Genomic DNA, 23274 nt, shown 5'->3' with positions numbered 1-23274 from the left:
CAAGTACAAATGGTATAATTGTAACCATTATGCTATACCATCAACAAAAATTATTTTATGAAAGCATACACTCTTTGGGAGAACGTGATCACTGTTGCCTGCACACCCATAGAGTTTCAGAGACTAAACCCTTACAGGAGCAGACAGCCTCATCTTTCTCCCGGGGAGCGGTAGCTTGAACGCCGACCTTGTGGTCAGCAGCACAACACCTAACCTGCAGTCCCAGCTGAGATCCTGATGGTGGAAGCCAGAAATAAACCAGAGCGCCGTCTGCTCCTGTAAAGGTCGGCAGCCTTGGAAACCCTAGGAAGCAGTTCTCCTCTGCCCTGCAGGGTCCCATTCAGTCTGAGTCAACTCCCCAGCAAGCCCTTGGGATAGTGCTTGTGACCCAGGAAGGCTAAGGCTGTGTCTGTTGATCTCTCTTCCTCCTGAACACCTGGGCCGGATGTTTTGCATCACCTCCCAGAATCTTTTAAATAGGTCCCTAAATCCCCCCCATCCTTTGTCAGGAAGCTGGCTAGCTGGGGAAATGATAGGTAGTAACTAAGCATCCATACAGCTAGTTCAAGGTCACAAGGGTGGGGATGGGACTGTGGAAAGGGCAGGTCGTGGGGGCAGAAGAAGTGCTGGGGTAGTGGCCTGGGTGTGCAGACTTCACACATCCAGGTGTGGGCTGGAAGCAGAATCAGGCTCTTCCTGCCCCATTCTTCCTCCCACCGGATCCAAGCACAAGTGGGCTCAGTGAATAAGACAGGTGTCACTGACCCTGGTAGGCAAACCACTGATTCCCAAGGATGTCCACATCCTGATCCCAAACCAAAACCAAACTCACTGCCATCAAGTTGATTCCAATTCAGAGACCCTATAGGGCAGTGGTTCTCAACCTTCCTCATGCTGCGACCCTTTAATACAGTTCATGTTGTGGTGACCCCAACCATAAAATTATTTTCATTGCTACTTCATAACTGTCATTTGGCTACTGTTATGAACCGTAAATATCTGATATGCAGGATGTATGTTCATTGTTACAAATTGAACATAATTAAACATAATTGAAGGATGGTGATTAATCACAAAACAATATGTAATTATATATTGTGAAATACTTATGTGTTTTTCGATGGTCTTATGCGACCCCTGTAAAAGGGTCGTTCGACCCTCAAAGGGGTCCGGATCCACAGGGGGAGAACCGCTGCTATAGGACATGGTAGAACTGCCTGTGGTTTTTCTAAGACTGTATGTAATTCTTTATGGGAATACAAAGTCTCGTCTTTCTCCTGCACAGCGGCTGGTGGTTTCAAACTGCTGCCTGCAGTTTGCAGCCCAACCTGAAACCACCAACTGAAAAGACGTGACTGTGCTCCACAGAAGGGGGCCATTGCAGATGTGATTACAGTAAAGATCTGGAGACAGATTATGCTAGATAGTCCAGGTCACTCGACAATCAAAAACAAAAAAATAAACTCACTGTCATCCAGTCGATTCTGACTCATAGGACATCACTGCCCACTGTGGTGTTCTTGCGACTGCCGATCTTGATGGGAGCAGAAAGCCTCATCATTTTCCCTGTGAGCAGCTGGTGGTTTTAAACTGCTGACCTCGTAGTTAAGAGAGCTCTGTGATGTTAGCACAGGGCATCTTTATAAGGTAAAAAGAGGCAGGAGAATCAGAGCCGGAGAGGTTAAGACAGAAGCAGAGGTCAGAGTTAGAGATTTGAAGATGCTATAAAACTGGCTCGGAAGACAGAGAAAGGGGCAACAAGCTAAGGAATACAGGTGGCCTTTAATCCACCCATGGCCTTCCTGTGGATTTTCACTCACAGGACTCTTTAGGGGGCATAGCTCCTCAGGGAAGCCTTTCCAGTGCCCCCACCTATTAGGCCATCCGGGGCCTTGAATGTCTTCTTCAGTGAGGTATGTGTCCATGTCCTCTGCATATTTTAAAATCGGATTATTTGCTCTTTTGTCACTGACATGTTGACATTTTCTATAAATCTCTGAGATTAGTCCCTTGTCTGCTATGTCTTTATGCAACATTGTCCTCCCTGTTTGTGGGTTCTCTTTTCAAAATCTTTTGATGTGTGTAAGTATTTCGTCTTTAGGAGGTCCCAGTCATCTCATCTGTCATCGTCTCTGTGTGTATTTAATTATGTTTGATAGTGTGGGTGTGCCGTGTATAAACCAAACCCAAGGAGATCCGATGGGACAGAGTGGAACTGACCGTGGGGGTTTTCAAGACTGCGAATCTTTACAGTAGAAAACCTCATCCGTCTCTTGAGGAGCAGCTGGTGGTTTCGAACTGCTGACCTTGGGTTTAGTAGCCCAACAACACTCTACTTCTAAGAGCCCTGAAATCCGCCCCATTGATGATCTTTATGGTTCTAGGACTTATATTTACAATTTTGATACATCTTGAGTTCATTTTTTTAAATGGTGGGAGATGGGTTCTGTCCCATTTTTTGGCTAATGGACTTCCAGTTTTGCCAGCATCGTTAGTTCAAGAGACTATTTCTTCCTCATTTAATGTGTCTCAGCCCTTAGTCAAAGATCAGCTGTCTATAAATGGATGGACTGACTTCTGGGTTCTCGATATCAGTCCATCGGCCTGTGTGTCTGTCATGACACCAGGACCAGTCAGTACTAGGCTGATTTGACTACTGTGGCTTTGTAGTAGGTTTTAGGATCAAGAAGTTTGAAACTTCCTACTCTGTTTTTCTTTGGGTCATGTCTTTAGGACCATATATACTCATGTATAAGCCGAGTATTCCAGCACATTTTTAATGCAGTTTTTGTGGTAAAATTAGATGGCTCGGCTAATATTCAGGTTGGCTCGGCTAATATTCAGGTTGGCTTATACTTGAGTATGTACGGTAATTCCCTTTGTTGTTTCTCCATGGCATTTATCAGCTGACATTTTTAAACTTTAAAAACACAAAAAACTATCTCCTCACACAAGACTTAAACACTGCCCCACTTGGAAGTCACAATCCCTAAGAAGCCATGAGCATTTGAAATGTATTTGATCTTAACTGAGACTTGTAGTAAGATTAACTGCGCACCAGACTTCAGAGACCTAGCAAGAAGAGAAGACGATAAAATCTATGTCACCTGGTCTGAGACTAGAAGAGTTAGTTGGTGCCTGTGTATCATTACTGAACATGTTGATCCAAGATTCTTCTGTAGCTTCTACATCAAAAGGGGGAACATAAGAACACATTTCAAATCCTCTTAGAACCCAGACATTTAGGAGTCACAGAGGCTGGAGAAAGCTCTGAAACAGTCGCTCTGAGGTAACTTTTAAACCGTAAACCAAGAATCCCCCTGACATCTTCTGGAAAACAAGTAATAGTTTGACGAGTGAACAGCGTTGGCCTTGAGCAGTCCACTCTCTTATGAATAACCTAGAGGGGCTCAAACTGACACAGCAACTGGACAGACAGATCAAAGTGTCAGGTTTGAGGGCAGTGAGCTGAAATGAAGAAACAGCTCAAGGTGTAGCAACGATGAAACATACAACTTTCCTCTAGTTCCTAAATGCTTTCTCCCCCGCCACTATCATGATCCCAATTCTACCTTACAAATCTGGCTAGACCAGAGGATGCACACTGGTACAGTTGGGAACTGGAAACACAGGGAATCCAGGACAGATGAACCCTTCAGGACCAGTGGTGAGAGTGGCGATACCAGGAGGATGGTGGGAGGGTGGTGTAGAAAGGGGGAAACCGATTACAGGGATCTACATATAACCTCCTCCCTGGGGGACTGACAACAGAAAAGTGGGTAAAGGGAGATGTCGGGCAGTGTAAGATATGACAAAACAATAATTTATAAATTATCTGGAGTTCATGAGGGAGGGGGGAGTAGGGAACATGGAGGGAGGAGGAATATGAGGAGCTGATGCCAAGGGTTTACGTGGAATGCAAATGTTTTGAGAATGATGAGGGAAGTTAATGTACACATGTGCTTTCTACAATTGATATATGTATGGACTGTGGTAAGAGTTGTATAAGCCCCCAATAAAATGAGTAATAAATAAATAAATAAATAAATAAGCAGCTCAAGGAAAAAGGGGATAGTTGTACAACTCCAAGATTGTTATCAGTGTCACTGAATTGTACACATAGAAGGGTTGAATTTACCTGTGCATTGCTATGTACATTCTCAACAACCACCATTTAAATTTTCCCCAAAATCTGTTAGCATTTTTCATATCCTGATGACATTGAATTGATAACATTATTAGATGATCAAAAAGAGATTATTAAAATGAATTTCAATCTGTTTCTTTTTGTTAGTGAAGCCAGCCACCTATTTCTGTTGGGATAGCATTTGAAGGTCAGACACCATGACAGCTAAGATCTTGTCTATACAGGTCATCGCTGTCCCCTTCACAGTGCCTGGCAGGGGGCAGATGCTCAGTCCATCTCTCAGTTGAATGAATGAACAACAACATCTGCAGTTTACACCCTGACACAGCCCTGCTCTCCAGCATCTGCTGGTGTGCCTTTCCTGGCTTCCTACCTGCCTTCCCCACCCTCAGCCTCTCTCATGGCACCTGAGTCCCCTGGGCACACCTGTAGACTGACCCCTGCAGAGGAGCCTGGCCTTCTTGTGGCCTAGGTCTGAGTCTACTGTGGCGCCGGCAGAACACGGGCGGAATGTTTGGCCGTGGCTGTATTTGTCCTACACACACACGTACAAAAATGCCAAGTACATGCTAAGATGCACTGTGTGGAAATATCAGCCTAAAGGGCCTGTGAGGCTGTCCCTGTCCCCTGTGGTCCCAAGAATACTGAAAAGGGGGAAGGAGAAGTCCTGATCATGCTGTGGGTTAGGTGCCCAGCTGCTAACAGCCAGGTTGGTGGTTCAAAGTCACCCGTAAATATCCACAACCTTGGAAACCTAGGGTTGCTGTCCGTTGGAATCCACTCAGTGGGAGTGGGTTTGGACTGGGGCTGGGTGGACTCTCACAGTTCTGTGCTGGGCTACTAAGCACAAGGCTGCTAGGGGATACCTTGGAAGAAAGGGCTGGCGATCAGCTTCTGAGGGATGTGCCATGACAGCCCTGTGGAGACAATCACCCCACGAGGAACATGCTCGGGAGGCAGAAAGGGCCCGGAGAGAAGGACACATGGAAACAGAAACCCAGGGAGGAAGTAGGGAAAGTTACATCAAGGGGGTTACAACGAATGTCCTGCAACAAACTAGGTAAAAATCGCTGAATGGGCACAAACTTTCACCCCAACCACAGTCAACACCCACCCTTATGGAGTGCGGTTCTGTTTTGACACACACGGGTCACCACAGGCCATACCAGGAGCCTAAGGAAGGACAGTGTCCCTCGCATTTATGAAATTGCCCTGCGTTGTTGACAAACAAGCTCTGGCTCCTAGAGCAATGTCTGCTTGCCAGCTGGAGGTGCCTAGGGGCAACAAGTGCAGCTGGCGGGGCCGCGACATCTCAGCCCACCCGGTCCTCCAATGGCTCCCAAAGCCACCTCCCAGCCTGGCCACCGCAGAACAAAGCCATGCAGGGTGGGCACGTAGGTGACAGGGCTCCTGTGTTCCCTGGGCTTAGCCCCTTACGCCCTGTTCCCCAAGCTGTCAGAGGAAGATTCCCATGGGCTCTCTCTTTACTCCCTCAGGAGCCACGGTGACACTGTGGCTCAGGGGTTGGGCTGCTAACTGAAGGGTGAGAGGTCCACACCCCATGGCCGTTCCACAGAACGATGAGGCTTTCTGCTTACTGTAAGATCACAGTCTCATTCACATTCAGGAGCAGTCTCCTCGGTCCTGTAGGCTCCTTATAAGCTGGAATTGACCCCTTGGCAGTGGGTCTTCATTCCCTGACCCTCAGTTAGAGCTGAGCCAGGAATAGCAGTCAAGGGATATGTGGTAGTCAGTGGCCGGTGGGGGGAAACCTTCACTATGTGCACTTCAGTGACACCCCTCAGTGACACCTCCAGGCCTCAAAATGAAACAGTAAAACTTGTAAGAGCCATAGCCAGTGTAAGGCAGAAACTTGCCAGAGAAGGAAAAGGCCAATAAGTTGGCATCAGTAGACTGCAGTAGAAAAGTGACCATGACTGCCCCCAGTCAAAGGCGGAAACCTACAAGAACCCAGAACGCAAGGCATCCAGATGCCTCCCAGCTCTCGAGGGCTTCGCGGTCATTCGTACTTGATCCAGGCCACGGTGTCCTGGTCATTTTCTTTCTCTTAACTCCAAGTGTTATTTTATTCTCACCCTCATTCCACAGCAAGGAACGGAGCCACAGACAGGCTAGGTGATTCGCCCCAGATCACACAGCCGGAGACTCGTTTATCATCTCCCAATGCCCTGCTCTAAGGATTCCGTACATGATCACACCAGAGCTGGGACGTTTTTAGGCCCCTGGGGAGCCCTTGGAAAGGGCCTCTTACATACTGGGGAGCCTCAGCTTCCTTCCTGATCCCAGGGAACACCGCTCGGGGAGGACAAACCCTGGCACAGCACTGTAACCACACTCAGAACAACCTACAGGGAAGAGTGCAGACACAGCCTTGGCAAGCCCCCTTGGAAAACAGCTGATCCATCAAAGCACACAACAGGAGAGGGTCTGCCAGGGAGGGTCAGAGAGGCCAACTCTATTTCCTGAGGCCACGCAGCAAGTCAGAGACAGCTCAGGCACCTGGGTTCCTGCAGGGAAGAGACGCTTTCCTCCTATTCTCAGTCAGAGGATCTACCAGAAGTTTCTCTGGGCTGAGGCTGCGGCCGGAAACCACATGTCCCCAACTTCCTTTTTCCTAGACACCCTGTCTGGACTCCCCACTGTCAGTGGGGAGGCTATGATGCCTGAGGCCGGAGATGCAGCCTGAAAGGGGCTCTAAGCAAGTCTTCCCCCCAAGTCAGAGGGCTGCCAAGGAAACACTAGCATTACCCCCACTGGGGCTAGGGCTCCCTGCCACCAAAGTGGGACAACTTCTTCACCCCACTGCGACCCTAGGTTTCCTGGTCTGAAAATGAAGATAACAGACAACTGTGGTTAGATTAAAGATAAACTTAAAAGCCACCAGACAGAGATTAATAAATTAGAAATAATACATAAAAGGCTGAGCAGAGAGTTGCCCATCTGAACCCAGAGCCTAGGGGATCAGTAAACTCAGTAACTGGGATGTTACACCAGAGTCGGTCTGGGGGTGTGGGAGTCCTGGGGTGGAATAAGGAAACCACCAGCATAGCATCAGATCACCCAATCAACAAGATAACCCAACCTTGTTAGTGCTTATTTGCTAATCTGTAGTCAACACTGTCCCATCACCCCCTTTCCCCTCACCCACCCACATATCCGGGACTCTGCTTCTAGGTCTGGCTGGCCTCTGTCCCTCTCCCAGTCCACAGCCCCTTCCTCCAGGATCAAAGTCTCTTTTCAAACTTAACAATCCCTGTCAGGAATGGAGAGCCCAGTCAGCAAGGTAAGCACAGGCTGACTTGTGCTTGCCTACTAATGTGCAGTGAGTGACAGTGTGATGAAACCCCACGAAACTATCCACCGCAGATCAGCAAGTACGCACAAGGGAGCCCATGCTTACTTGATTTTGTAATCCACCCCTGGGCCTGGAACCCACGTCTTTGTGGGCAACACAGGGACTTATTTCGTGTCTGGAAAATAACTGTAAGCACTTAGTATAAATAGCATCCCATGCAATTCTGAAACCCCCCTCAGGAGGGTGCCACGCTTACCACCATTTGACAGGAGAGGCCAGAAAGCGCAGAGGGCTTAAGGAACCAGCCCAAGGTCACACAGTAGTAAATAACAACGAGGGAATGGCAACCAGTGGCACTTCCCGGGTGGCCCTGGTGGGCCAGGGAACCCCGGCCTGGCCTCCCCTCCCTTTCCATCCAGTGGTTTTCCTGTCGTCCCTGTGTGCACAAACGTGTGCACCCACAGAGGCCCCAAGACTACAGGCCCTCGGCGCCGGCCGTCCATTGCGCGGGTGGGCAGACTGAGGCCGCTCGTCACCCACCTTCTGGTGCTTGCGCTCCTTCTCGATGCGGTCCATCCTCTCCAGGCGCAACCGGTCCAGCTCCAGGCGCAGCTCGTCCATCTCGGGCGCGACGTGGTGGCGGCTGACCAGCACCTCCAAGATCTCCAGGACCCTCACGACCTTGGGCATGAGGCGCGCGATGGCCTCGCATCCATGCTGGTCGATGACCCGCTCGAACTCGTGGCCCACGAGCGACGCGATGTCGTACACGTCCATGACGGTCAGCTCGGCCACGTTCTTCTCCAGCGCCGACTCGGCCGCGGGCGACGACCCCCGGCCCTCCTCCATGGCCCGCTCCGGCCTCCCCGGCCAACTAGTGCAACTCGCAAACTTGCCGCGGTCGGGAGCGCCCGCCGGGCCCCTGCCGGCGCCGCCGCCTCCCGCGCTCAGCCGGGCCTCGGGCAAGGGCGCGCCGCGCGGGCGGCCGGCGCGGGCATGGGCGCGCGTGGGCCGAGGTCGGCGCGGGCGGGCGGAGGTCTGGGCGCCGCTCGGCCCGAGCCTGGATCCCGGCGGGAGGAGGAGGAGGAGGACGGGGGGGACCGGGAGGCGGCGGCGCGGGCGGTGCGCGTGCGCAGGCCCGCGGCGCCTCCCAAGTTGGGAATCCGACTGGGGCGCGATGGAGGCGCGGGGTCCGGAAAAGAGTCACCGCCCGGGGTTCGGCCCACGCCGCCGGCGGCTCCGGGAAACTTTGGCGGCAGCGGCGGTGGCGAGGCCGAGCGGCCAGTCTGCCGACGCCCGCGGGGAGGCCGCGCGCCCCGCCCCGACTCCGGCCTGGACAGGGGCGCGCCCGGCTTCCGCCGCCCGGGGGCGCGGCTGCGGCCCCCGCCGCGCCTCCCAGACCCCCGCCCGTTCCGCGGGCCCCGGCTCCGCCCCCCGCCGCCGGGTGAGCGGGCCAGGGTGTGGCCCCTGTGAGCTGAGTGGACTGACGCCCGGCCTCGGTGACCGCCCTGCTTTGGAATGGAAAGGGGGGTTGGTTTGGGGGGCGGGCCCTGCGGTGGGACTCGTCACGGGGGGAAAGTGGCGTCCCGGGCCGCAGGCTCTCTCTCGCTCCCCTCCCCCCGCATCCCTGGTCACCAGACCGGACCTGCTCTCCAGCCTTGTGTCCAGACGCCGCTGGACGACCCCGCCCGCTGAGCCGTGTCCATCCCCCTCCTGGCCACATAAACACCACTTTTCAGGAGAGGCAAACGGGTCTGGATCTCTGTAGCACCCCAAGTTTTTCCACGCCAAGGTCCTTTGACCTGGCTAGCCCACTTGGGCCACTATTCTACCCACAGCGTTGGGGGAGGGCCCCCTGCCTTCTCCAGCACACTGCTCATAGCGCCCCGAGTTTGGTGCAGGTCCAGACAAACCTCACTCAGCCTTCTGGGAGCTCTTTGAAGACCTGGAGACAGCCCGCCCCAGCCTGCCACACACTGCTCCCCAAAAGGGCAGAGAGGTCTTCAGCATCTGCTCCTTGTCTAGTCTAGGAGAAATGGGTTTTAAATGGTGCGCAATATATGGCTTCATTCTAGGTCGTTTGCAAATACTGCTGAATTTAATAGGTGTTTAATGCCGATTGCTGGAGACTTTGCTCCTGGCTGGTAGAGATTTAGTTAGAGTCTGCTGGAAGTGGCCAGGGTGGAAGTGCCGAAGTTCCAGCCTGCAGCCTGGCCCTCAGGAACCCGGGGTGAGACAAACTGGAAGGGTGGGGAAAGAAGAAGCCCACTCTAACCGTGTGTGCTTCACAGGCTGGTCACAACCTTGGGGAAGTGGGGAGAAGCCTTCCAGCTCAGGGGTTCAGCCTTTTAGAATTAGAGCCTTTCTGGGCTGACTGGGTGTGTGGGGCTTCACCAAGTCACATGACCTCTTTGAGTCTCACCTTCCCCTTTGTGAAAAGGGATGATCATAGAGGATGATTGTGCTTATTAAATAAGTCAGCATCTGAACCAGAGCCACAAAGTGCTAGGAGAGTTGGCCGTCATTACTGAAGATTCCCTGGGCGAGAGTTTGTGTAGGTGGAACTGGAGATGGCTAGCTGACAGCCAGACATGTGGCCACAGAGTTCAGACTCAGATAAGTCAATGTGATAATGCTCACATTGACAGTGATTCCATCAGTAAATATTTACATCACCACCCTTTTTTTTGCTCATATCAAGAATTATTTTTTTAAATAGCATATGTACCCGTTTATGTGCTGAAAGGATTCCAGAGGAATACACACCAGTTTGTTAACCGAGGTCATTAGTAGGAACTGAATTGAAAAAGAATGATCAGCAGCAGCATGAAATCTTTCTGTGGTGTTAAAATTTTTATACCAAGCTTATATCATTTACAAAAGAGATTTACACAGATATTTCCCAACTATGTGTTTGGAAACAAAGTATGCATGTATGTAAAATTTGAAACTATACACAAATTCTTCCCAAAGCTTTGAGAAGGTTTGTGATATAATACAGTGGTCAGCCAAAATTTTCCATGAGTCCAAATAATAACTATTTTAGGCTTTGCAGGTCCTTCTCTCTTGTCCCAAACTAATCAACCCTGCCATTGCAGCACAAACGTAGTCCTTAGACAAAGCTGTGCGCCAGCACAATGTTGCCGTCCAGGCTAGATTTGCTCTCCAAGGCCACAGTCAATAGATGAAGGGAGACTGGAGGACATTGGGAAAGGAATGGAACATGGACTCTATATTGGCTGAAAAACAGAATAAGAGGCTGCATGGAAACTCAACTGGTCAATGAACTAGAGTTGCTAATCCCTGATAACACTACACACATAGAAATAACAGCCGATTTCTGGGCGTATACGTCACTTATCATGCAATTTAACCAGTGGTGGGATTAACATAGCTGAACAACCAGTTCGCTGATATAAATACCATTGTAAGTATAAAAAATGATATACCAAAAGGTAGTTTATTATTTCATACAGTTGATACTTAAATAAGAACAATCAAAGAGGTACTCAAAACTAGATTTTATAAGACATTTTAAAATATGAATGTAAACTATTAAATAATATCTGAATAATAAAACATATTTAAAATATCTAAAAAAGATATCTCCATGTTGTTGTTTTAATTATTTTTTCCATGTTGTTTCTTGATTGGTGCTGTCACTTGCAATAGTCTTTGCTTTGATTCGAGCACCGTTGGCTGTGTGGTTTATCCTGGACCACCTTACACCGTAGAAGCAGGATCCCATGTCTTCAAAGGTAGGCCAATTAGACAATACTCGTGTGTTTGTTATGTTTAGAAACAGGTGACTTCTCTTCTCTGGACATACGATGTTCATCTTTGAAAAAACCTCTTTTGCTTCTGCTGAACTGACAGCAATTGTTCTGGCACTATTTCAGCTCTTTGAACACGAATTACATAAATCACTCAATATCTCATGGGATTTCGGGACATAACACAAAGCTGGAATGAATGATAGTGTGTCACCCTCTGGTTGTTTGGCACTTCCTTTTACATTATAAATCTGTTTACTGAAGTAACAAATCCAGGGAAATAAAAATGGAGGATTTTATCAAAAATATAATGTTATCAAAATAATAATTTATAAATTATCAAGGGTTCATGAGGGAGTGGAGAGCGGGGAGAGGGGAAAAATTAGGAGTTGATGCCAGGGGCTTAGGTGGAGGGCAAATGTTTTGAGAATGACGAGGGCAATGAATGTACAAATGTGCTTTACACAATTGATGTATGGATGGATTGTGATGGTGGATTGTATGAGCCCCTAACAAAATGATTGAAAACAAAAAATGTAAATACAAAAAAATATATAAATGTGTTTTGGAAATTAAATAAATAAATATTGCGAGCATAGTTCTGCCTAATTTTTTATACCTAGGGATAGAATGCACATTAAAAAATAATTTATCAAGGGGACATTTTATAATTTATGTTATCAAGACTAATTTATAAATTATAAAGGAAGGGTGTGGGAGAGGGGGAGAAAAGCAAGGAGCTGATGCCAGGGGCTCAAGTAGAAAGAAAATGTTTTGAGAAAGATGATGAGAACATATGTAAAGCTGTGTTTGACAAAATGGATATATGTATGGATTGTGATAAGAGCTATAATAGACTCCAATTTAAAAAAAAAGAATGAGCATTACTATGGGTACTTAGGATACGCTGTTGCACAGAGGAACATAAAAAAGAATAAGGAATGTAAATTTGTGATTTCCACGTTAGCGGCTTCCAAATGCCATTTTAACCGGTTCTCTGAACTTAACAAAAAAATTAGGTACCGGTGGAGAGCAAATGCTTCGAAAATGATTAGGGCAAAGAATGTACAGATGTGCTTTATACAATTGATGTATGTATATGTATGGATTGTGATAAGAGTTGTATGAGCCCCTAATAAAAAATTTGAAGAAATAATGAAATAAAAAAACTAAACATATGAAAAAAAATTAGGTATCGACCAGCCTGTGTGATGATGAGGTGTCAGCGAGAAAAGGTACCAGAAGTTCAAAAACAAGCAACAAAATGGATGTGAAAAGGTGTGGATGTAACGACCCCACCTCTCAGAGGGGTCACATGGAAGGGATGATAAATCCAGGATGCAGTGTGACACTGATGAACCCCATAACTGTCCCTAGTTCTTTAATATTTCCTCCCCTTACTGTTATGGGTTTTATTTGTTTTATCCATTAATCATGTTCGATTTGTGTAGGTTCACTTTTATATTTAAAATTATCAAGGGCAATGTAACTGAGAGTGGAATGACTAAAACCCAAATGAAGGCTGAACATGATAGTGGGACAAGAAGAAAGCTGATGGTGGTCGGCTATCAAAAGATATAGCATCTGGGGTCTTAGAGGCTTGAAGGTAATTAAGCAGCCATCTAGCTCAAAGCAACAAAGCCCACATGGAAGAAGCACAACAGCCTGTGTGATCACGAGGTGTCGAAGGGATCAGGTATCAGGCATCAAAGAACTAAAATTTATAAAATTGTGAATAAGAGGAAGTGCACAGTGGGGACTCAAAGCCCATCTCTAAGCAACTGGACGTCCCCTTACAGAAGAGTCACAGGGAGGAGATGAGCCAGTCAGGGTGCAGTGTAGCAATGATGAAACATACAACGTTCCTCTAGTTCTTAAATACTTCCTCCCCACCCTACCCCACTATCACGATCCCAATTCTACCTTACAAATCTGGCTAGACCAGAGGATGTACTGGTACAGATGGAACAGATGGAACTGGAAACACAGGGAATCCAGGACAGATAACCCCTTCAGTGCCAGTGTTGACAGTGGCAATACCAGGAGGCTGGAGGGAAGGTGGGGTGGAAAGGGGAAACCAATTACAAGAATCTACATATAACCCCCTCCCTGGGGGATGGACAGCAGAAAAGTGGGTGAAGGGAGATGTTGAACAGTGTAAGATATGACAAAATAATAACAATTTATAAATTATCAAGGGCTCATGAGGGAGAGGAGGATGAGGAGGGAGGGAGAAATGAGGAGCTGATACCAAGGGCTCAAGTAGAGAGCAAATGTTTTGAGAATGATGATGGCAACAAACGTACAAATGTGCTTGAAACAATGGATGTATGTATGAATTGTGATAAGAGTTGTATGAGCCCCCAATAAAATTATTTTAAAAATAAATTCTAAAGATAAATTAAGCTCTGATATTACTCCCTCCTTTAGATTTGGAGTTTATTATTTATAATCCTTGGGTCACACAGCTGGTATGCTTCTTCCGTATGGACTTAGTTGGTGCTTCCATTAGATGGCTGTTTATTATAAGAAAAGTCTTTAAGACCCCAGGCATTATTTTTCTGATATCCGGGTACCATCAGAGTTCTTCACCACACTTTGCTATAGCACCTGTATCTTCAGAGATCTCTCATGAGGGCAAGTATCAAGCAGGGCATGCCATAAGAATTAACTTGTTGACCAGGGCTCAAGTAGAAAGGAAATGTTGGCAACATATGTACAAATGTGCTTGACACAATGGATGGATGGATTGTGATAAGAGCTGCATGAGCCCCCAATAAAATGATTTTAAAAGAATTAATTGTTAGATTAGGGGTAGAATTAAGTAAGAGGCCAAAATCCATTCCTATAGTTATAGTTTATCTATGACTCTGGTTCACTTTAGAACCATCATCATTTTAGGATAGAGAACATTATAGATCATTCCCTTGGGACATAAGTTATTTCTATTGATAGTGTCATTAATTTAGCCAGTACTATAGAATTTAAAACATTGTTAAGAGAAAGAAATTATGCAATTATAGGCCAGCTTCAGACCAAAGTGCATGAATTGTTGACTGGTACAGATTAAACCTGAAGAAACTGAACACTATTTACATGAATAGTGGGGCTTGGTAATAGGATTAAACTTTTAATAACACTGATTCACAAAGGCAGAATCATGCCTCCCAGACTGATACATGTCACAAGAAAGCAAGGAGAACATTAATATAGTAAATCATATGGTGGACCCAAAGCAAGAGATACAAACCAAAGCTCAAGACCTCCAATTCCATAACCTTGGGATAGCAGTCATCTGCTTCTTTTCACACTAGGGCATGTGGGGGACCAGCCCCCACAATCAAACGGGCCCAAGAAGCGGTTGTGTAATTGATGAGTGAAATTGAAGAGCCATCAGACAATAAAAGGCGTGCAATTGCTCATCTCCCAGACAGCTGCGCTCTCAGCAGCAAGGTCAGCACAGAGAGAGGAGGAGGCATGAGCAGCAAGTATACTGGTATTTCCAATCACGGCATATACACACTTCCGGGGACGTGCAAGGCCCCCTGATTACATCATAATGTGAAGGGGCTGTACAACTGGTGTACATCAGTCGGAGAGTCAGATAGTTAATATTTATTGTGCCAACCTGGCTGATAAACACGCGGGGTTAATTGAAGGGTAGAAAGATAAATGGCTAAATGAGCCTCACCTTTCTAGTTCTCGGGTCTCTTGCTTTGTGATGGTGGGACCACAGTGCAGCTGCTTTAGTTCGTTTCCTGCTTCAGCTGGCAAGGTTCACTTCCTGCAAGATATCCCTGAGGAGAAGCCACATGAATCTACCCTGATGCAGCCCTGGGTGCTGGAGCAGCCGTGTGGAGACCCCTGCCAGCGCCGAGATGCTTATAAATTCACTGACTTGGCTTTCCTCCTATAGTCGGCGTCATAGTGTGTGTTTTGTGAGATGGAGGAGGACTTTGTGGATCGGTGTCGGACATATGGGTTAATGTTGGACTTGTGGGCTTGGGCAGCACTGGGTTGGGCTGTTTTCTTGATGTGCACTTACCCTTTATATAAAACTCTCTCTGATACATATGAGTTTCTGTGGATTTGTTTCTCTAATGTACCCACACTAACACAGAGGGGGACAAATTAGGGGTAGACACACAATCAGAAGGGGTGGCACTAAGGATACACATGTGACAAAACGGATGGACCCTAGATTCAAGATGGCAGCCTAACCTTGGTCCTTGAGTTGGCTCGACCTTCAAGGAGAAAATCCACTATCCTTTCCAGAGGGGAGTGGGTCCCGCCTAGGGTGGGACAGACTATGGAGTCTGATTGCTCTAGATGGCTGAGAACCCTCAGGGAGGTAGCCTCTAAGCAGTTTGCATTGACCTCCCAGTGTACAGTCATTCCCCATGTGTAGCAAGCAGTGTCTTAGGTTGGGCATGTATTTGGGGGAGACAACCTGGGGAAAAAGCCTTCTGCATCCACAAGGGCATCTCAGCCTTAACTCCAGGGGAGTATGCCAGTTCCTAAAATCTGCTACAGATGAGTTTGAGATATAGCTCAGTTAACTTAGTGAGGTTCCCACATAGACTGCTTCTGGTGTGGCCCAAGACTAGTGTGGTATGCCCCCCAGAGAACAGCCTAAAGCCCCAGGAGTCTATAAAGGCCTGGGTCACTGGGCTGGATAGAAACTGGGAACATAGTGCTGGGTGTATTCTCCCCTTGGGTTCTATATAAATATTGTTAAGTGTTCCCCCGCCCATGGAAGCTTTTCCCACCCAGCTCACCCACCAACAGAAGTCTAATCACCCTCTCAGAGACCTACATCTCTTCCCGCATCTTGACTTGAATCCCAGTAAGGTCTGACTGACACTCTGAGGGGAGTGCCTGTTGATTTGGGGGTGACATAAGCATGAAGGTGCATGGCAGCAACTGAATGGTCTTCTTCCTCTCCCCTCATCTTGAGAAAGATACATATTGTGGGGTACCAGCCACAGTCGAATTGGTCCAAGGGGTGGGTGTGTAATTAATTGAATGGTAAAATTAAAGAGACATCAGACAAGAGAAAGCATGCAATGGCTCACCTCCGGGATGGCCATGATCTCAGCAGCCAGTTCCCCGCAGAGAGCGAATATATTTTCAATCAAGGTTTATATATACTCAGGGGATGTGCAAGCCCCCTTAATTACATCGTAACAGGAAGGGGTTGTACAATAGGCACATGTGCAACAAGAGGGGCATGAGCTAGGGGTGTACATGCAATATGAAGGGAGGCACTAGGGGCGTACATGTGACAAGATGGCTGATAATATCTACAGGCAGATAACCTTTAAGCAGTTGACCTCCAAGTGTATGGTCATTGACCATGTGTTAGCAAGCAGCTCCTTAGGACTGACATATAATATGGGGGACAACCTGGGGAATAACCTTTCTGTTTCTCACACGTATAAAGGAGGGTGATATATGGTTCATGGGCACTGGGCAGGCTCTGTACATTGTTTCTTGGGAGGCCAGAATTAGAAGACTACATGACCCAAGAGCAGAAGCCTGATTTTGTCTTGGTGTTCATCTTTATAGCAATGGACTCGTATAATATTTATCTTGGTGGTCACATGATCGATCACAAGGATCAATCTAGAACTCCCTCCCAGGGGGATGAATAACAGAAAAGTGGGTGAGAGGCGATGGAGGATGATGTAAGATAAGGGAAAAATAATATATTATTTATCAAGGATTTGTGAGGGAGGGCAGGTGGGGGAGGGAGGGGGGAAAAGGGGGAGCTGATATCAGGGGCTTAGTGGGAAAAGAATGATTTGAAAATGATGCTGGCGGCATATGTGTCAATGTGCTTGACACACTGGAGGAATTTATGGATTGTGATAAGAGATGTAAGAACCCACAATAAAAGTATTTAAAAAAAAGATATTTACCCTTTTGTGATTGACTAGCTATACTCAGCATAATGGACCATGTTTCATGGTTTCGTTGCTGTTTTTCAGGGATGCATAGTATTCCACTGTGTGTCTCTACCCCAATTTCCTTATCGGTTCTTCTACTGATAGTCATTTTGGCTGTTTCCAGCTTCTTGCTCTGGTGAACTGTGCTGCAATGACCATGGGAGCACATGCATTTGTTTGTGTTGTTGCTCATTTCTTTGGGGGGGGGCAGGTATATGTTCATTTCTTTGGGGATATTGCTGGGTTGTATGGGATTTCTATTCCCAGTGGTTTTAGATAGCACCATATCACTCTCCACAATGGGTGTATGTGTTTACAAGCCCACTGTCAGAGGAAGCCAGCCTCCAACAACCAAAGGGCCAGTAGACACAAGTGTAAGGTGAGGATATATAAAATTTAGAGTAAAGACATAGAGGCTTGGAAAGCTAGGAGAGAATAAAATAAAGGAGTCAGACACATTTTAAGTCATCTCAGCTCCGCTTGATGGACCATGTGGAACTGGGAGAAGAGAGAGTGAAACTTTACTATCTTGGGATATTTATAGGTAGCCTTCAGACATGCATGCTCAGCAGTTCCATCATCACAAAGTGGGTGGTGTCTACATCAAGGTCCCTGAGCTCACAGGTGAGGAAACCGATAGCTGCCTTGGGGGAAGGTACAAGGGGGGCGGAGGAGAGAGCAAGAGGATGTCTGCTTCTGTAGGGAGATCTAATCCACCATGTGCTCACTTGAAGGCAGCATAGCTGTGAGGGGAGGCTTTCCTACCGTGGAATCCTAGCTTTCCAGATTCCCTCTGTGATAAGTGAGGGAATATGGTTCTCATCATATTTCCCTCGGTGTGAGTTTCCCACAGTCCACCGGCAGTGCCCGAGTTCCAATCTCTCCACAGCCTCTGCAGCATGTGTTGTTCTTCTTTAGCTCTTACTGGATGCCAGGTACCATGATGCTAACCTTATGGAAAGTGGCAGGCCATGAGAGAAGCCCGGGAAACAGCCTCTCAGCCATTGGGTCGATTCCCACTCATGGGAACCCTGTAGGAGAGTGGAACAGTTCCATGGGATTTCTGAGGCCATTAAATCTCTGTCACAGCTGACAAGCCTCATCTTTCTCCCCTGGAGCAGCTGGTGGCTTCAAACCACTTACCTGGCCATTCGTAGCCCAGTGTGTAGCCTGTAGCACCAGCAGGGTTCCTTAGTCTTCCCAGAAGCACCTGGGAAAGGTCTACCCCCTGGAAGAGCTGCCACAGAAAACCCAACGGAACACAGTTCGACTCTGACACCCACCGGGCTGCCAGGAGTCAGCATCAGCATGAAGGTGCCTGGTTTTCTTTCTTTTTTCTTTTTAAAATCATTTTATTGGGGGCTGATGCAACTTTTATCACAATCCATACATTCCATCGAGCACATATGTACATTTGCTGCCATCATTGTTTTCTTTTTCTTTTTAAAAAAAATCATTTTATTGGGGGCTCATACAACTCTTATCACAATCCATCCATCCATCCATTATGTCAAGCATATTTGTACATTCATTACCCTCATCATTCTCAAAACATCTGCTCTCCACGTAAACCCCTGGCATCAGCTCCTCATTTTCCCCCCTCCCTCCCCGCTCCCGCCTCCCTCATGAACCCTTGCTAATTTATAAATTATCATTTTGTCATGTCTTACCCTGTCCAACGTCTCCCTTCACCCACTTTTCTGTTGTCCGTCCCCCAGGGAGAAGGTCACATGTAGATCCTTGGAATCGGTTTCCCCTTTTCAACCCACCCTCCCTCCACCCTCCCAGTATCGCCTCTCACATCACTGGTCCTGAAGGGATCATCTGTCCTGGATTCCCTGTGTTTCTAGTTCCTATCTGTACCAGTGTACATCCTCTGGTCTAGCCAGAATTGCAAGGTAGAATTGGGATCATGATAGGGGGCGGGGCGTGGGGAGGAAGCATTTAGGAACTAGAGGAAAGTTGTATTTTTCATCGTTGCTGCATCATACCCTGACTGACTCATCTCCTCCCTGAAACACTTCTGTAAGGGGATGTCCAGTGGCCTACAAATGGGCTTTGGATCTCCACTCCGCAGTCCCCTCCTCATTCATTATGGTAAGATTTGTGAGCAAACAATGATATGATATTTTTGTTCTTTGATGCCTGATAACTGATCCCTTTGGCACCTCGTGATCACACAGGCTGGTGTACTTCTTCCATGTGGGCTTTGTTGCTTCTGAGCTAGATGGCTGCTTGTTTACCTTCAAGCCTTTAAGACCCCAGATGCTATATATTTTGATAGCTGGGCACCATCAGCTTTTTTCTCCACATTTGCTTATGCCCCACTTTGTTTTCAGTGATTGTGTCCGGAAGGTGAGCATCATAGAATGCCAATTTAATAGAAGAAAGTATTCTTGCATTGAGGGAGTACTTGAGTGTAGGTTCAGTGTCCATCTGCTACCTTATAAATATATGCACATAATCTATTTCCCATCCTCATATATAAATATATTTACATATGTACATGCCTTTATTTACACCTCTATAAATGTCGTTTGCCTCCTAGCTCTTTCCTCTATTTCCTTTTACTTACCTCTTTTCCCACTATCATGTTCAGCCTTCATTTGGGTTTCAGTAATTCCTCTTGGTTACATTATCCTTGATCAAACACTACCAGACCTCCTACACCCTCCTACACTCACCGATTTGGATCACTTGTTGTTCCCTTGTCCCTGGGTTTGTTAAAGCCACTTCCTTTCCCCCCACCTCCCACTCTCCCATGTCTCCGCGGAACCATCGGTCCTGTTGGTTGTTTTCTCCTCCAGATTGTTTATCCAGCCTATCTTATTTAGACAGACCTGCAAAGTTAATAACATGCACAAAAACAAGACAGAGCATAACCAAGCAACAAAAGAAAACAACAACAACCACAAAAAGCCAATGACAAAACAAAACAAACACTGCAACAACAAAAAAGAAAACTTGTAGTTAGTTCAAGGACTGTTTTTGGCTTTTAGGAGTGTTTTCCAGTCGAGTCTGATGGGGTGCCAAGACCTGGTCCCAAAGTCTATTTTTTGGTATTGCCTGGGGACTTCGTTGCTCTGTTCCCCTTGCTGTTCTGTTGCACATCCTTAGTGTTTTGCCTGGGTGTGGTGGAATCAGATTGGGCACGAAGGTGCCTGGTTTTCATCGAGCCGGAAGCAGTGGGGTGGTCCCTAAATCTAGGGAGTTCAGATGCTGAACAAGCCACAGCACCAACCCAGCCCTTCTTGAAGACTCACATGCAAGTGTGAGCCACAGCTCATGGCCACGGACCAAAAAAATGAGATTAAAGTCCACCCCATCTCTTTTTTCCCCTCCATCCCACACACAGCACCCACTCTTTGTTCTCAGTAAACCCAGAACAGCTATTTAAAGACTACCGACTTGCTGCAAGATACATGACTTAAAGGATAGAATTCCTCTCTGGCTTGGGACTAGTTTGCGGCAAGATGGCCAAACACACCAAGAAGGTGGGGATCATGGGCAAATATGGAACCCGTTACGGTGCCTCCCCCAGGAAAATGGTGAGGAATATTGAAATCAGACAACATGCCAAGTACACTTGCTCCTTCTGCAGCAAAACCAAGATGAAGAGACGTGCTGTGGGCATCTGGCACTGCGGTGCCTGCATGAAGACAGTAGCCGGTGGGGCCTGGACCTACAATACCACCTCTGCTGTCACAGGAACGTCTGCCATCAGAAGACTGCAGGAATTGAAGGACCAGTAGAAGCTCCACTATCTGAAACCTCTCTGGCCTGTAATAAATTGGTTAATTAAAAAAAAAGAAAAAAGGATAGAATTCTAAGCTGGAGATTGCTTTAAAACAAGACACTGGCAAGGCAGGATGGTTGGTTGTAGGTACAATGAAGTCCGGCCATTCTGGAGGTGAGCACATGATTTCTGTGCAAATCGGGTGACAGGGAGATGGAAGTTCACTACAGATGGTGAGTTCCAGGGAACTTGGGGCTGATGCAGGGCTTCTATGACCCTGAGGGTGTCAGTTACCTAGGGCTGCTATCACAGATATAATATGAAAGGATGGCTTTCACAGACAGAAGCGTATTCTCTCACAGTTCAGGAGACTGGCAGTCTGAATAACTCAGGGGCTCACTCTGAGAGAAAGCCTTCAGCCTCTGTTGGTTCTGGGGAGGGTCCTGTCTCTTTCCAACATCTGTGGGCCCAGCAACCCCTGGAGATCCCATGTGTGTTGGCATCAATGTTTCCCTGGGTCCAGGAGGTTCCCAGCACAAGAGCTCTGGGCTGAAAGGATGCTCTGTCTCTGTCCATGCCCAGCTCTTCTTTCTTGGGGTCCTGCGCATCTCTGCCCCCTTGTTTAATTGCTTCTATAACTCCAAACACATTGGCTCAAGACACAGCCTGAGCCTGTAGATTGCTTTCGGCTTCCTTAAGGTAACGGTCCCTAATCTTGCCTCCTTCACAACCCAGAGGTGGGGAGCTCAATGTAAATCATAATGAGACAGCAGTGTTGCCTGACAAGCTGATTATTGGGGCCCACGCCTTGGCAGCAGAAGGGGGTGCTCTCCCACAACAGGAGGCCTTTAGGAGGCAAGGGGCACAGGAAGCCACCTGAGGGGAAGGCAGGCAAGGACAGTGCTGGCGAGGAGATCAGAAAGGGCAGCCCACAGGGGGCAAGGTGGTGTCTTTCCGCAGCAAGAAGGCGGGGAGTCCGTGCACCTGGGAACTGCCAAGGACAGCACCAGAAGGTGTGGGCCCGCGTCGTGGGCTGTGTAAAGGAGACACCAATGGGGTTAGCTGCTGTTGAGTGGACTCGGAACCCTGTGTGTGCACTCTAGAACTGTGCTCCACAGGGTCCCAAGGCTGGCGACTTTCAGAAGGAGATCGACAGGCCTTCCTCCCGAGGCGCCTCTGGGTAGGTTTGAACCACCGGCCTTTGGGCTAGTAGTCGAGTGCCTCACCATTTGCGCCACACAAGGTCTCCTCTCACCGACGAGAAACTAAACCAGTGGTTCTTAATCTTCCTCACGCCGCGGCCCTTTCATACAGTTCCCCATGTGGTGGTGACCACCCCAAACAGAAAATTATTTTCGTGGCTACTTCATCAATGTCATTTTGCTACTGTGATGAATCGTCATGTACATATCTGATCTGCAGGACGTATGCTCATTGTGACAAATGGAACATCAATACCCTCCAGTGCCCTTTCCCATCGGATCAAAACACTGGCCTGGGTGGTCGTTAAAGGAGGACGGGAAACATTGAAGCTGCCCCTCAGTGCTCTTGGAGCTCAGGCGAGTTTCAGACAGGGTAAAAAAAAAACTGGACATAATTAAAGCATAGTGATGCATCCCCAAAACAATCTGTAATTATATATTGTGAAATATTTATTTATAATGGCAAATAAATTAAATTTTGTCTGGAGGCATGGTGTAGCATGGGTAACAGTATTAATATAACAACAATAAACTACATTGCTACATTTTGGGACAGTATGCGTAAAAAGCCAATGTCAGTGTGAAGGTTGAGATAGCTTCTTTCTCACCAGATCAGCCTATCTGCATGTGGGCGGACCCGCCTGGAGACAGCTAGAGGAGCGGTGTCTTGGTTCCTAAGACCATCGGAAATATGTGTTTTCCCATGGTCTTAGGTGACCCTGTGCAAGGGCCGTTCCACCCCCAAAGGGGTCGCGACCCACAGGTTGAGAACTGCTGAACTAAACCCATGCCCATCAGCTCCGTTCTGACTTAGAGTGGCTGACCAAGGTGCCCGAGCATGTAAACCTCTCTAAGGGGCGGGCGACCTCATCTTTCCCCCTCAGAGAGGCGGCTGAGTTTAAACCGACAGCCTTGTGATTAGCAGCCTAGCCCCCAGGGTCACCGGGGCTCCTGTGGGTGCTCATTGAGGTCCTACGTCAAAGAACTGAGGTGTGCAAACTTGAGTTTGGCACCAGGAAGAGGGTCCGGGAGAGCGTTCTGGAGCGAGGAGGCGAGCCCTCTGGGCTGGGCGCCCCGCAGTCAGGGCCCAGGGAGGGCTGGATGCGGAGGACCTACAGTCAGGAGATGACACACGCTTCCTCCTGCGGCAAG

The 23274-nt window shown here is 47.7% G+C and overlaps 2 protein-coding genes and 1 non-coding gene across 5 annotated transcripts in view; 2 read left to right on the top strand and 1 right to left on the bottom strand.

Moving 5' to 3' along the window:
• RILPL1 (Rab interacting lysosomal protein like 1) overlaps window positions 1-8314 on the bottom strand; it is a 38081-nt gene extending 29767 nt beyond the window's left edge. For all 3 annotated transcript variants that reach the window (XM_075533932.1, XM_075533933.1, XM_075533934.1), the window contains exon 1: window positions 8004-8314. In XM_075533932.1, the coding sequence (XP_075390047.1) occupies window positions 8004-8312 (309 nt within the window). In that variant the 5' untranslated portion in view covers window positions 8313-8314. The remainder of the gene's footprint in view (window positions 1-8003) is intronic.
• Window positions 8315-20657: 12343 nt separating this feature from the next.
• LOC142429689 (large ribosomal subunit protein eL43-like) lies at window positions 20658-20936 on the top strand. Its single transcript, XM_075534725.1, has one exon. It carries the CDS (start codon window positions 20658-20660, stop codon window positions 20934-20936), a length of 279 nt encoding a protein of 92 aa, XP_075390840.1.
• Window positions 20937-22376: 1440 nt separating this feature from the next.
• LOC142430092 (small nucleolar RNA SNORA61) lies at window positions 22377-22496 on the top strand. The gene has a single exon (XR_012780566.1). It is a non-coding gene; the product is annotated as a small nucleolar RNA SNORA61 (small nucleolar RNA).
• The last annotated feature ends 778 nt before the right edge of the window (window positions 22497-23274 follow it).

The sequence above is a fragment of the Tenrec ecaudatus genome, chromosome 16 (assembly GCF_050624435.1).
Source record: "Tenrec ecaudatus isolate mTenEca1 chromosome 16, mTenEca1.hap1, whole genome shotgun sequence".
NCBI classification, from domain to species: Eukaryota; Metazoa; Chordata; class Mammalia; order Afrosoricida; family Tenrecidae; genus Tenrec; species Tenrec ecaudatus.
Note: the sequence above shows the minus strand (reverse complement) of the source record. Positions and strands in the feature narration are given on the sequence as shown.

What these genes read in the sequence shown, in the direction of transcription:
- LOC142429689 (XM_075534725.1), top strand. Translation starts at nt 20,658, where the DNA reads ATGGCCAAACACACCAAGAAGGTGGGGATCATGGGCAAATATGGAACC.